Source organism: Pygocentrus nattereri, chromosome 21 (assembly GCF_015220715.1).
Source record: "Pygocentrus nattereri isolate fPygNat1 chromosome 21, fPygNat1.pri, whole genome shotgun sequence".
Lineage (NCBI taxonomy): Eukaryota > Metazoa > Chordata > Actinopteri > Characiformes > Serrasalmidae > Pygocentrus > Pygocentrus nattereri.
The window spans coordinates 12,006,787-12,025,070 of record NC_051231.1 but is presented as its reverse complement, the minus strand read 5'-3'; the positions used below and the strand labels follow the sequence as shown (position 1 = coordinate 12,025,070).

The 18,284-nt window shown below is 39.4% G+C and overlaps 1 protein-coding gene across 2 annotated transcripts in view; it reads left to right on the top strand.

Annotated features, from left to right (window-relative positions):
* LOC108431504 (growth/differentiation factor 11-like) overlaps positions 1-13,618 on the top strand; it is a 44,753-nt gene extending 31,135 nt beyond the window's left edge. Inside the window, exons 2-3 of one of the 2 annotated variants that reach the window (XM_017704708.2) lie at positions 5,823-6,196; positions 9,422-13,618. In XM_017704708.2, the coding sequence (XP_017560197.1) occupies positions 5,823-6,196; positions 9,422-9,802 (755 nt within the window). In that variant the 3' untranslated portion in view covers positions 9,803-13,618. The remainder of the gene's footprint in view (positions 1-5,822; positions 6,197-9,421) is intronic. The other variant, XM_017704709.2, reaches the window with a different exon arrangement.
* Positions 13,619-18,284: the final 4,666 nt, after the last annotated feature.

Below are 18,284 nucleotides of genomic sequence, written 5' to 3'. Positions count from 1 at the left end.
AACCGCCTCAACTTTGTGGTTGTCCATGATAACTCCCTGAAGACTGATGACATAGCCTGGGAAGGACACTGACTGCGTGTGGAATTCACACTTTTCTCCTTTAAGAAACAAATCGTTCTCTAAGAGACATTGTTACATGGCTCGGATATGTTGTACATGGGACTCTAAGGAAGGTGAGTAGATGAGAATGTCATCAAGGTAGGCTATGAAAAATTGCCCTAACATGTCTCTGATTATGCCATTTATGAAAGCTTGGAATATCGAGGGGGCGATAGAGAGTCCGAACGGCATTACAAAGTATTCATAGTGCCCCCTAGTGGTCAAAAAGGCCATGTTCCATTCATCTCCTTCTTTTATTCTGATGAGGTTGTAAGCACTATGAAGATTCAACTTGGTGAAAAACTTAGCCCCTTGAAGGTGTTCTAACCCTACTGGAGCTAATGGAAGGGGATAAGGGTAAGCTTTGGAAATCTGGTTTGGAGCCTAATAATCAATACAGGGGTGTCGACCGTTATCCTTCTTCTTAATAAAGAAAAAAACTTGATGCTATGGGGATGTGGAAGGTCTGATGAAACCTTGGTCAGAGCCTCTTGAATATACATCTAGTGCCTTCTGCTCTTCTTGGGTCAGGGGATATACTCCAGCTTTAGGGAAAACAGGGTTCTCAGTGAGCTATATGGTGCAGTCATAAGGTCTATGAGGAGGCAGTTTGGTGGCATTCTACTTGTTAAATACTTCCTTCAAGTTATGTATTCAGAGGGGATTTCAAATGTGGAATCAGAGTTGGGGCTTTCTATGGAGGTAGATAAAACTGAGATGGAAGGGGTGGTAAGGCATGTATGGAAACAGTAGTCAGACCATTTGGTCATGGTATGCTCTAACCATGAAATGGTAGGATTGTGTCTCTCTAACCAGGGGAGTCCTAGGATCAATTCAAATTCTGACTGCTCATGAACTAGAAATGACAGTTCCTCTTATGAAGAGCACTGGTCTGTAAACCCAAAGGTGTTTTGACCATGGATATGGTCCCCAAACCAACTGGTCCTCCTTCCAGTGTGGCCACTGTAAGAACTGTCTGGAGGGTCTTCATCGGAATCTGTGGTGAATGTTAGCCCAACTGGTTGTGGCCCATTGAAGAGCTTTATCCACTTAGCGAGACACAACAAAAGATATCTTCGCCTGGTCAGAAAAGGCCGAACATTGAAGCAGGAAGTCACAACATTTATCTGGATTCCCTTCAAATTTGTCGGGTTTACTAACCGGGAAAAAAACTGCTAGTGAAGTCTCTGCTACCATAGTGGGGAAAACAGCACTTACAGTCTGTTGTGCTAGGCTCATATTCTCATACTCACAACCCTTCATATTTATGACTAGTTGAGCCAACTGAGCTTGCTGTTCCACCTGTTGGTGGGCTAGTGACTCCAGGGATCGAGTCATTAGCACTTACTGATGTCAGACTAGGATTTGTTCTTGTTCATATAGAGCCTTCTGAAAGGCTTCTGGATCCACCATCTGCATGTCAGGCAAGAAATTCTGTGATGAATCAACAGAAACCAGACGCTCATAGATGTAAAAGACAACAGCTGTTTGAATAACACAAAGCAAACAAACTTCAAAAGGGCAGAGCAAAAGATGCAGTTGGAAAAACAGGCCAAAAGGTTAAAAAACAGACCAGTCAGAATGGGCAATAGTACAAAAAAGGACAAAGCATGAGGCTGTATCAGAGTAAACAAAGCAGTGGTCAAAACACAGAATACAAGCAATCAGAATACAAATGCTCAGTAGTTTACAGGGAAACAATGCTGCGCATTGGTCCTAACTAAAGCCCGGGCTTATAAAGTAAACTACCATGTCATATGACAAAGCACACAGGTGATACCAGTTAATATTCTGGGGAGTTAAAAGCGCTGATTGGAGCAAGAGAGAGAGTCAGAAGTCACCATAGAACTGTGGGCAATGGAGTCCCTATCGGAGTCCGAGTCTGAGGAAAGATGCTCAGTCACGTGATCTCCCAGTGGAGTCTGGGAGATGAAGTCCATCTCTTTCTGAGCGCTCACTGAATACGTGACACAATTAGACTTTAAAACCACTGTTGAACCTTTGAGGTACATGTATATTGTTTGTACCTTGATAAATGAAAAATGTAACTGCACACAATCTTTATTCCTAATAATGTAGCTTGTGATGTATGATTGTGAAATCTAATGGCTGTAGTCATCTTAAATAACTGCTATCATATCATATATCTGTGTTTATCTCAAATAGCTGCGAGTAGGTGATTATGTAATACTTGTGACAAGCCTAGATTTGTGTATAACTTTGTTTTGACATTTTAGTTTGGGTGCAGCAGCAGGGTTCAAGTACAGCACAAGAGCACTTACCTGCCTCACCTTAAACACCTCATAAAACTGAGCTGAGCAAAATTACAAACAATAAATTGGTGACTGTATCTCTGCATGAGTCTGATCATGCATCCCTAACAGCTACTTCTTTTGCTCATTTCTTGTTTTCAGTGTCACGATCTTGCTCCCTCTCATCTTTCTTATTCTTGGCTGCCTGACCGTTTTCTTCTTCCTGTTCATCTTCATGGTGGCTTTGCTGCTGTTGTTGTACTTTGTCATTGTTGGAGTTGCTGGTTGGATGAAAAAGAAGCAATAGAGCAAAAGTTAAAGTGAGAACTTTCTGTGCTTGAGTGTGCATGAGAACCATCTCTGCACTCAATAGCACATGGCCAGTGTGCTACAACTTGGTGTGACATGATCACTCAGTCATCATCTCCCAATGACACACTTCCTTCTGTTAAGTTGAGCAAATATTTAGTTATTTATTTATTTAGTTATTTATTTTTGTCTATCTGTTTATTCTGTGGGCCCCCAGCAGGAAGGGCCCCGAGGCGAGCGCCCTCACTGACCCCCTTCTGGCTCTGCCTCTGCCATAGGGCTGACCTTGACCTTCAAACTCAATTTGGCTATTAAGCCTGACCCCTCCCTGTGCCACTAGGGATGTAAAAGGCTGACAGTGCTGACCCTTAATCCCATTTCTTAACTGGACCTAGGTCTCCAGATGACCTCTTGACACAGGAAGACCTTGTGGGTTGCCGGGGCAACCTCAGATTTGCATGTGATTGACAGGTCCCCGTAGTTTATGTAAAATCGAAGAGGCATACTTTTCCCTGTAGGAAACGGCACACATGGCTCGAGATTGTTTCGTATGTGCAAGGCATTTGCTCTTAGAATTGTCTTGTTATTTGGAGCTTCAAACATGTTCCTTTCTACTGCCCCAGCTCATTAGTTTATTGTATTACATTTAAAATAATTATTGTTTTTGAAATGTGGGGGAAAAAACTGTTCCCCTCAGATTTGTTCTCTTGGGGATAAATAGGGGGTTCAGCCCACATGGTCTTCACAAGTCCCTGCTGTTCATTTAAGGTACTGCAGGATTATGTTCACATTTTAAATCAGCTAAATCAGTCCTAACTCCTGAACTCCTAACACGTCTTTCTTACCATGATGCTTTTCAGAGTGAAACAGGGAGGGTCTCTGACCTTGCTGAGCAATAGTATAGACATTGGGGGGCGTTCACCCACCACTGGAAAATTTGTAGAGGTGGAGCAAAAATCATTATAGTTTTATGGATGATTACAGGAAGACAAGAATGTTGTCTTTTTAATGGTGTGATATGATGTCCTACATTTGTCTTGTATTTTATTCACTTGTAAAGTATTTGTCATAATTCATTTTAAAAATGACCTTTTTCCAGCCCTTTTTTATCCCTTACAATTGAACAGGCTGTTTGTTACTGTCACTTCATGGCTGATATACGGAAATGAGCTCTGTTCTGCTGTGCCTCATTCAAAAAGCAGTCCAGGCTAAAACACTCTTTATAACTGTAGTGTGAGTGGGCGGAGTTAAACTGATTTTGGCTAAATAGGTGGATATAGGAGGTCTATCTATCTATCTATCTATCTATCTATCTATCTATCTATCTATCTATCCATCCATCCATCCATGTGTTTTGCAAATAACTGGATTTCGGAAATAACTGATTGATAAGTTGCTCATTTAATAATATAAAAATATAAACTAAATAAAACTTTAAAAACCATATGAAACTCTGAAGTCATGTGATCACTCATTTAAGAATAGCTCTTGAATTCCTGTGTATTGATGTAATTTTACTTCATTGATAAAGTTTGAATTTGAATGCCAATGCATTTAAATTACCTCCGTTATCAGAATATAAACTGTTAAACTAAAAATCTAAATTATAAAACACTTTGTTGTGAAGTTCTGGAAGTGTTCTGGAAAGAACTGAGATTTCTCATATCAGTGCTATGTAATCATCTGCACACAGATTTTAATCAAATCCAACGTCTACCAACCTTGCATACCTCTGGAGATCAACTTTTTCTGCGCACAATGGCTACAATACAGTAGACCTTAAGAGCTTCCGTTCACACTGGCTATTGCACGTATACACAGGAAAGCTTTGAAGTGAATTACAAATATTCTTCTTTCTGAATGTTGTGTGGTATGATGTACTGCTGGCACTCCATAAAAGACTCCGTCTTGCCTTCACTGGACATATCTTTCTTTAAAGGCCAAATTACGCTCATAAAGGCTGTTTAAATAAGGTGAATCTCTTACTTTTTTGAAGTAAAATTGTAATTATATCCAGTTTTAAGACTGTAATCATACTATACTACACTAAGGCTAAAGTGGTACTCCATGCACTGTTTCAGAAGGTGAACATAATTCATCGGCCTTTTGCGAAAAGAGGCTCCTTTGTCAACTATTCACAACAAAACAGGTCAGTTTGTTCTTTGGCCAAATCCTCACAATAAAACAGGACACTGCTTTGATTGCATTGCTCACAGCTTCATGATCTGGACAAATGCCATAACAGCCGTCCCAATCAGCAGATCAGCATTATAAATATGACCACACACTTTGAGAAGTAGGGACGAGGGGATCTCCTTTGCTGATGACGTACTTTGTCATTTTATAAGAAATTTGTAATCATGACTAAATGTTTTCTTGAGTGTTGAGGTTGACGTTGAAAATGTCTAAGGTGGAGTCAAAGTACCTAAAGTTGAAGGCCACTGTCCAAGGTGCTGAAGAGATATAGTCCTGTCGCAAGACCAGATTATCTACAGTTGACTGACACAAATTACTCAACTGGCTCCCAGCTGGCTGGAGAATATTTGTATAGTTTTTTTATATAGAAGTCTGGAATTTGTTGGAATGATTTAGCGCTTTTGAAATAATGTTAAAATATTCCATTTTAATGGTTACTGCTCTGACAAAGATGGGACATTCAGGATACAGAAGTTTGGAGGCACTAGTGTTTCTTCTGAAATAAAGGATAATAATTGTGAGTTTGTCTCCTTTGCTGCAATAACAGACTCTATTCTTCTGGGAAGGCTTTACACTAGATGTTGAACATTGCTGTGATCATCTGATAGAGTATTACTGAGGTCAGGTACTGATGTTGGATGGTCAGTTCTAGATCACTCCAACTCTTCCCAAAGGTATTGGATGGAGCTCCATCACTCCAGAGAACGCATTTCCACTGCTCCACAGCTCAGTGCTGGTGGGCTTTATACCCCTCTAACTGACAGTTGGCATTGGGTGAACTGGGTGAGCTCCAGAGCATCCAATACTATTGGTCAATCTTTTTAAATGGACATTATACAAGTTGCATTAGCCATGGTTGCAGCTGGATTCAGTAAAAAGAAGGAATGTCTGGATACCTTTAGACATATACTGCACCTTGGCATTACTGAATGACTGAAATACTATGTCCTTTTCATCTCTCCACAGCGGAGCCAATAGTGCAAGTGGACGGGAAGCCCAGTTGCTGTTTTTTCAAGTTCAGTCCGAAGCTGATGTTCACCAAGGTTCTGAAAGCCCAGCTGTGGGTGTACCTGCGGCCCCTGCAGCAAACCTCCACAGTTTACCTTCAGATCCTCCGACTCAAGCCTGTCACTGACCAGGGCAGCCGGCACATCAGGATCCGCTCGCTCAAGATTGAGCTGAATTCGCGATCGGGCTACTGGCAGAGCATTGACTTCAAGCACGTCCTGCAAAACTGGTTCAAGCAGCCACATACAAACTGGGGGATCGACATAAATGCATTTGATGAAAGTGGCAACGACCTAGCTGTGACCTCTCTGAGACCTGGAGAAGAAGGGCTGGTAAGGACCCTTAGACCTGCTACCAAAGAGCCATTGAAGTTAAATGAGTTAATGACACAGGATTTCAAAATTGTTTTCAAATCGTTTAAGCCACCTAAGGTTTGCTTTATCATTTCAAAATTTACTGTAAAAAACAAAAATGTTTTGCTCAAATATGCAGAAGCAAGTCTTAGTTTAGCAACCTTAATAGCAGAGAGTTCGCTGTCTCTGTTCCCCTGTAATTATACAGCCTAGCACAAATGATTAAAACCAGCCTAGATGTCCAGATTTAATGGGACTTTCCAGCTCAAATGAAGAGTTTGACCTTCTATTGTGGACTATTGGCCACATACTTGCCACCTTAGCCTTTATAGTGAGATTTTCCCCCATGATGATCCTTCCTAAAGGTTGGAGGACTTCTGACAAACCCCAACTGCTTTGGGGTGAATATTTTCTTCAATTCTCTTCATTTTCTCTGAAAGGGTTGAAAAGTTGTCTTTGGTGTCCAGGTTCTTCTGAATATAGATAGAATCACTGTTTTTTTAGGACTGACCTAAGAGTTACACTAGTTAAGACTAGTTAGATGTAGCATATTTTAAAGTAGCCACTGAGCTATAAGCTAATAACCAAGCTAGTTAATGCTAGCTTGGTTATTAGCTTATAGCTCAGTGGCTACTTTAAAATATGCTACATCTGTTGTAGAGGTGAATATTTGCCTCATACTTGCCATGTTACCCTTTAGAGTGAGATCTTCTTAAAGGTTGGAAGACTTTTGATAAACTACAAGTGCTTTGTGGTGGATATTTGTCCTCAAATGATCATTGCAGTGGAGATAATGGATCACACAGAAATGGCTGTTCAGATTAGAAGAACAGGTAAAAGTTTTAGTAAGCAAGGTAGCTGTCCGGCTACATACAAACCTCAGTTTGGCTTCATTTCTCTCTCTGAGAGGGTTAAAAAGTGGTCTTTGGAGTTCAGGTATTTTTCAAGGACTGAGGTAAGAGTTACATTAACGCTAGCTTGATTGTGTTTATTAGCTTATAGCTGGGAGGCTTGGCTAGCAGACAATTGGTTCTCTGGGTGTTGTAGTAAGAAAACACTGATGAATAAAGACATGAAAACAATACAAAACTTAATTCTGTTCTGGATTCTGAACTGAGCTACATAATGTGCATTTTAGGCTGTTTTTAACCTTTTTTTAGTCCATGTGTCTGCATTTCATTTTGACATTTTTCCAGTCAGCGCTGAGGAGCAGTTCAGACTCCAAAGCTTTTCCAAAGCTTACTCTTAAAGAAAAGACCTGTACATCCAAGCCAAGAAACATTCAGGAGCCTATTTTTAAAGGTATAAAGTCAGTTATTCCAAAATAGTAGTCTCAGGAAATGGAAGATGGCAAAATAATCGTAAGCGTGGGAAAAATATGACTGTTGACAGGTACGCTCGTACATACCATAGTCCATTGTCGGCCCTCCAAAGGGCAAGTTTGTTTCCCCAAAAGTCAGTAACAGCCCATCCCTTTGCACAGCAAGTTGTTTTTAAAAGGGAGGAAGAAAAAAAAAAAAGATCAGAGACTCTTTAGTGAGAGTACAAAAAACAACATAAAAAGCAGAGAAAGAATAAAACTCCCTCTGGACCTCTCAGGGTTCTCTCCTCTTTTTCTTTATCCAACAAAGAAAGCAGAGTACAAGCTGACAGGATCTGACCTCAGTGGCCTCTTGGTTTGTTTCCCGCACCAGAGAGCCATGGTAAACTCCTGCTTGCGTCCAGCTGCTTTGCCACAAGACGAGATCAGTGCTTTATGGAGAACAATGAAACGCGAAGACACTGGATTTAAAATCTCTTGAGAATTACTAGGTGCGTCAGGGTCAAGGTTTGGACAAAAAAAGGTCAAGTATAGCCCTGTAGAATGTCAGCTTTTTTTCAAAATTTGACAACTTCTCACAGCTCACATGGTCTGAAAGGATTTCTTACACTTTAATTAGCGATTACATCACTAACATGAGCTCCTCAGTAAACTGTGTCAGTAAGCTCAGCGTGTCTGGTAGTGGGTACAGTTTAAGGCACTGGCTCATTTTTAGTTTTGCTCCAGAGGTATGAGGCTAATGTAGGTAACAATAGAAACTCATGGTTCATGGCACTAACTGCATGCATAAATCAAACGTGTCAAGTTGTTAAGCAATCTCAAATAGACTTGTTTAAGCGGTTTCGGTCACTGTGAACTGCTGTTCAAAAATATGGAATCACTCATCATATTAATAATTCACCACTGCCAGACCAAAACTTTGCATTTCCAAAATGGTAAGTTTACAGGAGAATCAAAAACATTCATATCTTAGTATAGAGGTCAAGGGAACATTTTATCCTAAGCCATTTTGGAGCATTTCTGTTGGTCCATTTATCATTAAATTGACGCAAGGCCAACTGGCATTTTAAACCATATAAATAAATGAAAAATGAAGAAAAAACGCCCTGAGATCCATTTTTTATGTCAGCGATTTCTAGTTACTCAATAACAACTTACAGAATGATTTGGGAGGTGTGAGAAGGTATGGCTATGACATGGCAAAAAGATAGTACATTATGAAATAAAACTAATAATATGCAATTGTAACTATCAATTTTTATGTCAAAAAATGTACTCTGGTTAAATACTGTATGAGTCATTCTGCATATGAATTTTTATAATAACGTAATTCATACAGCTTTCTCACTTACTATAGAATCATCCACAGTTTCTATATCTCAATTCTTACAGCTTATTCTAGAAACATTTAGACTATTAGCATCACTTTAAAATCAATTTATACATCTATCTGCAGCAGATCTGTTTTTATGTTACTGAAAACAGTGATAACCCACTTTTGAGCACTATATCTATAAAAATGGACAAGCTAAATGTACAATAGCATCACAGTAACTGTAGCGCTATATTTAAAAAATACTATCAAGAACTACCTTAAAATGATCTTTCGCCGTTTCACCACTGTCCACTAAAAACTAAACATGCCTATTTATGCTCTCTTTGTAATAAAACATGCACTCATTCAGTGTTAAGTATTGATAACCACAGTATGCTCAGAAAAGCAAAATGTGATGTAATTTATCACAACAGTGATAAATATTGTGTCCAGCCCCGCATTCAAGATGGATTGTCTAGTAACGCTGTTGTAGTCATCACCATCTCCCTGTTTAACCTCGCCATCTCTCTCCTCCCCGCTCCTTCTCTTCTCCCCCCCTGATCTCCAGCAGCCGTTCCTGGAGGTGAAAGTTCTCGAGACCACCAAGCGGTCGCGGCGGAACCTGGGTCTGGATTGCGACGAGCACTCCACCGAATCCCGCTGCTGTCGCTACCCGCTCACGGTGGACTTTGAAGCGTTCGGCTGGGACTGGATCATCGCACCCAAGCGCTACAAAGCCAACTACTGCTCGGGTCAGTGCGAGTACATGTTCATGCAGAAGTACCCGCACACCCACTTGGTCCAACACGCCAACCCCAGAGGCTCAGCGGGCCCATGTTGTACCCCCACCAAGATGTCTCCCATAAACATGCTCTACTTCAACGACAAGCAGCAGATCATCCATGGCAAGATTCCCGGTATGGTGGTAGATCGCTGCGGCTGCTCTTAGACAAACGCACAACTCGTTCAGGCATGGGAGCGTGCTCTGCTGCGCTCCCGCCACGTCTCGGAGTGTCTCTTGTTCCCCCTTTTCCCTCCTGTCCTGGAAGAGCTACACAAAACATAAAGGAGGTCTTTAGTTTATCACTGTAGTTCAACAGATAACAGAATAATTCATTGTAAAGCAGTATAAACTGAGGCCTACTGGCAGAGACTTCTGTGAATGCTTTTAAAGGGTGAGTGCTGGAAGACCGGCTGGTGAGCGGAAAGCGAGATAAAAACAAATGGAAAAGAGACAAAACGTATACCTTTTATGTTCTTATGTTCCTTTTTATTTTGATAGTTATAAAATAGATTATACGCCAGATTTTTAAGCCTTACATCTTTCATCCTGCTCTGTGGAAAGGGCAAAATACAACACTGAGAAGAGTTTTACTGTACCATGGTCCGTCTATAAATATTGGGAGAGTGAAGTCAAAAATGCCCTGCTCACAACTGTGCGCTCAGTAATATACAGTCATAAACTGCAAAAGTAGTGTGTTGGTTCAACCTTAAAACATTAACACACAATTTAACTGGGTTCATTAAGCTCAAATAAGTAGTTTGAACATAATATGTTACATCAATTCAAACCGCAGAAACACTTCAAATCAGCTTCTGCCCCCTTTTTGAAACAGTTTGAACACCCCTGGTTGACTTTTCTGCCAATATTAGTGCTTAATTTCTATTTATTTGTTCAGCTTAACATATTACATTCAATAAAAAATATGACATAACTTTTAGACAGGCCATCTTGTATGTTTCATTTTTTCCCCAATACATTAAAGCAAATAAATAGTAATTGTGCACAAAAAAGTACAAAAATTGTGTTCTCTGTATAGGACATGTCACTTATTTTCACTTAGAAAATGAACATGTCATTTGATCAGGGGTGCACAAACTTTTGCAAGCATCAGACCAATTCAAATTGCACCAACTAAAATTAGTGACATATGGAAAGAAGAAAAGAACACTATCCAAAAAAGCTAAACACAAAACAGGTTAAAAAGTGACTTTTATTCTGTTCTTTTTATTTCTGTTTTTTTTTTCCATCCGGAAAATCACTTCACTGTCCCAATAGTTATGAAGGGCTCTGTATGTAAACGTGAAATAACTCCACGATTCTTAACAACACATTTCTTTCAGACTCCAAACGATCCCATTTTCCATGCAAACTGATCTAAACTGCACTCCGAGCGTAACAAACTAGAGAAAATATGCCAAAAGACACATACAGTGCTGAAAAATTCTAGGGCAGACCCCCCTCCCCTCCCCTCTGCGAATGCAGCTAGCACCCCAGTGCGAGATTCCCAAGAGTCCAGGCACCCTTTCATGGCCACTTTGATCTTCTTTTTACTCGTGATCTTGTAAAAGACAAAAAAGAAGAAGAAGAGGACTGAAAAGAAAGGGCTTTTTTTCAGTACTTTTAAATGAGAACAGGAAAAGGGTTTGCCCCGGCAATCGAGTTACGACGGTTCTTGTGACCACGGCACTGACTCACACGTGAAGCCTGACCTTTTGAGCATCGGTCCCAGCCATTGTTGAACCAGGACTGGTCCTTAGTTTCAGTAGGAGAAGTGACTGCAGATTGTGAAGTGTGGACTTAAGTGTAATTTATGCTTCTATGTTCCATTAATGCTTTAATGAAATACTGTATTTCAATATTCTAGCCGATTCCCATCAACAAGCTGTGGGTGTGAGCCCCTCACTGGTACTTTCTGTAGTCAATTAGGTCAATAAGCCACAAGCAAGATTGCATGAATCGATCCGATTTGGTCTGCAAGGCCATAAGCTTTTACATATACAGTCCAATAAGTTCTAGATATTAAAGGAGAACTCCACCGATTTGTCAGAATTTCTGCATTATTCAGGGGTTGAGATGTAAACAGTCATTCAGAGTGGTTTGGTGTGAAATGGTTCAGATTTCTTTACAGTGGTGATAGGAACCAGGCGTCACCATGACTACAAGACAGATTTTATCCACACTTAAAAAAGGATTGTTCTTCAAGGGTTCTTTAGTAAAACCTATGATTCTGTTTAGCCATGACTTCTATATAGAACCATTTCATGCTTAAATGGTTCTTTGCATGGTAAAAATGGTTCTTCAGAGTGCGTTCATGCTATATAGCACCAAAACCGGTTCTTCTATTGTTACAAGCTTGATATCCTAACGATAGCAGAACCCCTTTTGGTGTTTTAGAACCATATACGACACATTTGCCACCAATCTGAAGAACCATTCAAACATGCAAAGAGCCATTTAAGCATGAAATGGTTCTGTATAAAACTCATTGTTCTAGACAGAACCATTGCTTTTACTAAAGAACCGTTCAAGAACCAGAGTTCTAGAATGAAGCGTTTCACATTAAACCACTCTGAAGGACTTTGTTTATATCGTAATGATTTAATTATGCAGAGAGTTTGTAATGAGTGGAGTTCTGCTTTAAAGGGTTAGGTGTGAGATATAAACTCCAAAGTGCTGTGTAACTGTTTGGGCGAAAGTACATTCAAGACAGTCTAATTCAGTTACACTGAAATTCCTGACAAGTTCCAGCTACTAAGCTGAAAGAATAAAACATCAGAATCGAACATTTTTCAGAGTAACAGGTTGTTAGGTTTCCTAAGGAGGAAACAAATGAGATAGTTATGAGTAGTAGTGTAGTAGTTGTACAAGGTAAAACGACAGTACACAGTACAAAAACTACTTGTGTTGCTCTTTTCGGCTTCCTACTGCAGAACTGCTTTGCATTTTATAATATTTAAAAGAATACATTCGACATTAGATTCACTTTTATTACAAAGCAGATACACTGTGATGGTTTTACACCCTTCACAATTGTTTTACTGGAGCAATACAGAATTTCTAAAACTGTTTCATGCAGTAGACAAAGATAGTTCGTCATTACTCACCCTATACTATCTACACTAAGCTTACAGTACATTGTACTATATACATAGATCAACTGACCTTTTTCAGCTTTTTTGTGTAATTTAATCACGGAGATGTAAGCAGAGTCATTCAGAGTGGTTTGGTGTCAAATGGTTCAGGTGTCTTTACAGTGGTAGTTATAGGAACCAGGGGTCGCCAGGACTACAACACAAATATAGACATTTAAGTCACTATCAAAACCAGACATGAACCTACATGTGTCTTCTGAGTTTTTATATGGAATGATGATGATGAGGATGATGATGATGATTATGATAACAGTGATAAATCTGAAAAAATAAGTTTTATTTGGTTACTATTTTGCCTCACAACACCCTGCATGTATCCCTCCACCATGAAAGGCTTTAACAAATCATTTTAGACTTCAGCTCTGACCTCAGGGTGTGCATTCATAACCATTTCATGTGAAAACTTTCCGTGAGGGAGCTCTTAGAGGTGGACGTCTGGTTCCTATCACCACCACTGTGAACAATTCTAACTCTTAATTTTCTCTAGAACAGAGCATTTCACACCAAACCACCCTGAATGACTCTTTTCACAAATAGACTATTTAATTGTAAAGAAATGTTAAAAAATGAATGGAATTAGTTTTGAATGACACAGTCAACCCACGGTAAGAATATTACACTCGTTTTTTTCATCATAGACAGTAACTGTATTTTAAATACCCCAAAAAAGTTGATGCTCTCTAAGAAGGAGAACCTACCATCAGTCATTTGGTCATGCACTCTTATGTTTTTTCTAGGGTTCTTTAGTAAAGACAGCAACTTGATACAGAACCATGAACACTCAAAGAGCCATTTGCATTGTGAAATGGTTGTTCAGATTGATGTAGAATGTGGTACATATGGTTCTACATAGAACCTTTTTGAAAATTGTTCTTCTATTATAACAAGCTTGACATCATAACGACAGCAGAATCCTTTTTGCTGCTATATAGAACCATCTACAGCACATTCACCATCAATCAAACAACCATTTCACCATGCAGAGAACCATTCAAGCATGCAAATGGTTCTTGGAGTGTTCTTAGTTCTTTATAGAGCCATTATCTTTACCAAAGAACCTTTGAAGAACCATCTTTTTTAAAGAGTGTAGGCATTATAGTTAACTTACTTAGACTGTCTTGGAACCTAATATCACGTTACTGGCCTAGAACTTTGACGTTTGTGACAAACACCGAGTTTCCATCTAGAACTTTAAGCAGACTTTAGAAGAAAGACGTTCCACGCTTTTTCCAATTTCTTGCAGTATCAGATGCACTACGACAGTTAATCACATCCACAGATGGTGCGTTATGTTTGATTAAAGTTCAAGGTGACAATACTTTTTCTAGAGAAATATCGCTCATCTTGCTTTATCTTTGTTTTACAAAACGCCGCTTCCACCCGTTACCGACTGGTGACCGGTGTGGTGACCTTTGGAAGTGCTTAAAAGGAAGAAAAAAAAAAGATAGATAGATTAGGAAGCTGAAAGTTTGTCTCATCCTCACCAGATGTCTAAGCAAAGAAAAATATCCCTTTGTTGGAAACGAAAGCACTATGCTGTTGGATAAAGGAGGAGCCTTCTGACATTATATATAAATAATATATGTATATAATTTAAAAAAGGGGTACAAAAGATCCTTTCTGGGCACTCTACCTTACCAACAATAAATTTTGCACTATGGGAATGGCAAGAGGAGTCATGTTATTGTCTGTATTTGTATTATACCTTTTACGAGCACAACAAGCTTGTACATGGATTGTAACAATGAGAGAAAAAAGGAGAAAAAAAAAGAAGTTGAGTCTATGAAGATGAGTTTCGTGGATAAACAGCGGCTGTTTGTCCAGTCCATCACATTTTTCATTACCATAATGCTTTCTTGATGTTCCTTTCTCATCTTCTGAAGTGGAGGCCTGTCGTCACTCCCCTTCCCCCTAAAACCCACCAGCCCACCTTTCTTAACACCCCACAACAAGACTTTTTATCCTGCCTGGACGAGCTATCAGAGGAACTGGATTTAAGAGTGCAGGATGGTATAGGAATCCAAAGGTGTTGCCCATTTTCCTCCACAGACTGACTGACTCCAAACGAAAGGTTGAGCTTTCAGATAGGATGTGGCCGTGCTTTGAACAGGAAGGAAATGCACACACTGTCGCCAAAGTGGGGAAGATTCGTATAGTAACGGAGCAGGAAACACTTTTTCGTTCTGGATTCCACCACAAATAGGTCACCTGTAGCCGACTGCACAGCAAAGTCAGAGTGAAATCTACCTCTAAAACCTCTGGAAAAGAATAAATAACAAGTTCTTTGGCAACACCTGCTAGATTTCAGCCTCGGAGCGGCTCTTTTAGTTACAATCCTGGCACTCCCACCATCTGGCAGCACACAATGCAGGAATTCAAACTGCTCGTTACATCACTGTTCAGGACCAGCAGAGCAGATCTGCTGTAGCCCAATCAGAAATCAGTCTAAGCAGAAAATACGTCACAAGACAAATCCATATAAAAGTTTAAACACACGCAGCTCAAATGATGTTCTATTCATTTTCTGAGTGAAAATAAGTTAACACATCCACAACAAGAACATAAATAGGATATTTTGGTGCAAATTTTAGTGCCTAAGTCTTTAAATGGCCAGGGCTCAAAGTTTTATTACACACTACTATAATCTGAGAATAGCTCAGCCAGTTTGAATTGAAGTACCTGTAGTTATTTACTAATAGGCCTTAGTATGTAATAAGCCTGGGACTGTAAGGGAGTAACATTGGAAAAAAAATAAACATAAAATATATAATGTGCCGTAGCATTTGCAGAGGCCGCATTTCATGTTTTATTATTTTTCCAATATGTAACATTTGGCAAATACGTAGTCATTGTGCATTAAAATTTGACCAGATGTGTAATTTGACCGGGGTGCCCAAACTTTTGTAGATGACTGTATGTGAAATTAAAATGGCTAAAGTGAGCGACAGAAAATAAGAAATACTGTCTAAAAGGCTAAAACACAATTTCTATTTATTTGCTGACTTTTTGGCCACCTTTAATTTTTTTCTTTGTTTTCTCAAAACGATAAAGTCAGCAAATAAACAGTAACGGTGCGTTAAAATGTGCACCCTTGAAACGGATGTGTACTTCCTTTCGCTTAGAAAATCACACAGCTGAATGAAATGCAGGTTGGGTGGTAGCAGCAGGTGGCAGTATTCACACAATGTTCACACTGCACCAAAAAATACAAAGAAGAAGAGAATTGTAGTGCATTTGGGGCCATTTGCTGCCAAATTGAGAATTTAGGGTCAGCAGGTCAGTTCCCACAAATGGCAGATCGAAAAAAGCTTGAAGTGACTCAACAGGGTTTCAAGCTTTTAAAGCAGCTGGATGAGAAAGTAGGTTAAATAACTGCATTGTGAGACCAGGAAGGCCTTAAAGCTACTTAAGACTATGGTCAGAATGCAAAAATATACCTTCCTCCTTATTTATCCACTCATGCAATTTTAGGATTTTTACTGTTTTATTGTTTCCTTGCTGAAATCGGGAGCTACTACAAAAGTGATGAGTTTAATAAATGAATAAATACCACGATATTTCAAATACCACTGATGCTAACCCTCTTGGCAAGGGGTACGATAGTCAACGCTTCCCTAAATGTAATATTGAATACGTTTGTAAAGATTTGTACAAATTCCCAAAGGAAGTCAAAGCACCATTGTATCCTGAGAAGATGAGGTTTCATACTATGGAGACTGATTTGAAGAGATTAAAGAACATGCAGTGTCCTATATATCACGTCAAGGCATGCTGTGATTTGTATAAGTGACCAGTTCTGATGTTTGAGTCTGTCTTGAGTATTTGACTGCAGTGTGGAGCTGCAGCTGGTCAGGACGCAGTGGTCATATGTGCAGCCAGTTTGGAGGTATTGATGTGCCTAAAAGATAGAGAGCTACTGCTGAGGGGAGCAAAAAACACAAAAAAGAAGATCAAATCTTTACATGTTATGCTTTGACGGAGTGACGTCATACACAGTTCTATATCTGGGTAAGATCTTCATGTGAATAAACACTCAAATGTTAAGATTCGACACTGTTTTCTGTGGACAGGCTCTCCGCTTCAAAGAATTTCCTGCTGTTTTTCTTGCTGTTCCATCCACTTTTTATGTTGTGTAGATGAATTATACATTTGTAGTTTGGATTTTGTGTAAATGAATACTTGGTCATCATTTTTTTTTCGTCATATTTTTGTTTGTTTGGTCTCTTTTTCTACAATAAATCATTTATTTAGCCTACACAATGCATGGTGCCTTTCACTACAATGCCTTCTGAAATGAATATTGTCATGCTGGCCTCAGGACATGGGTATTTTGTCCATCTCAGTGAGGGACACTGTTCTACATAGTATCAAAAAGGTGCTATTTTGAGCCATATTAAACAAAATAATACATTATTAGAAGGAAGCCAACCATTACAGAGAAGAACCATTTAACCACACTGAGAATCATTTAAGCTTTCAGATTGATCTTTGAGGTGTTATGCACATTTAAAAAAGACGGTTCTTAAAGGGTTCTGTAGCAAGGAAATGGTCCTATATAGAACCATGAACACTCAAAGAACCCTTTGCATGATTAAAGGATTATTTGCATTATAAAAGCGTTCTTCAGATTGATGGAGAGAGTGTTTTATATGGTTCCATGTAAAACATTTATGAAAAGGTTTTAATAGTATGAAAAAGGGTTCTTCTATTGTTACAGGCATGACTTCGTAGCAATAGAACAACCCTTTTGGTGCTATATAGAACCCCTTTCAAAAAAAGGTTCCATGCAGAACCACATACAGCACATTCTCTATCAATCTGAAGAACTATTTAACAATGCAAAGAATCTTGCAAAGGGCCTACTAAAGAACCCCATTTTAAAGGGAGTATCACACTGTCAGGACAGTTCAAACACCACATTTTCATTTTTATGCCCCAATGTGTCTAATTTTAAAGACGTCTACACTCTCAGAAATAAAGGTACTAAACTATCACTGGGTCTCTGCAGCTCTTGTCACTGGTGTGGTACTCTACATCTCAGTACCGTTAGTCAGGGAACGTAACTGTACCTTAATCTAAGTTGTACTGACTCCACACACCCCGTCTCGTCTCCAGGACTTTATTTTACTGTTCTGTTTTAAAACGGGTTATTAAAAGATACAAATATGTACTTTTCACCTGGAAAAACCTACTTAAGGTTCACAGTTGGACCTTAAAACCACTGCTGTACCTTTGAGGGAATATGTACATTGTTTGTACCTTGATGTGTGAAAAATGTACCACCACAGAACCTGTAAGGACTTGGATATGTTTTGGTTGTGATTGTGGAGAAGTAGAACATCAAGCTTTGATGGTTCGAGGTTTATTAATGTAGTTTATTAATGCAGTTGTTGTCACAAAGCAGCTTTACTGAAAATCTAGGTCCAAGACCCTTTGAGTGAGTGAAGGACAACAGACTCAATGCTATCACCACATTTCTTGGTCAAACCCACAGT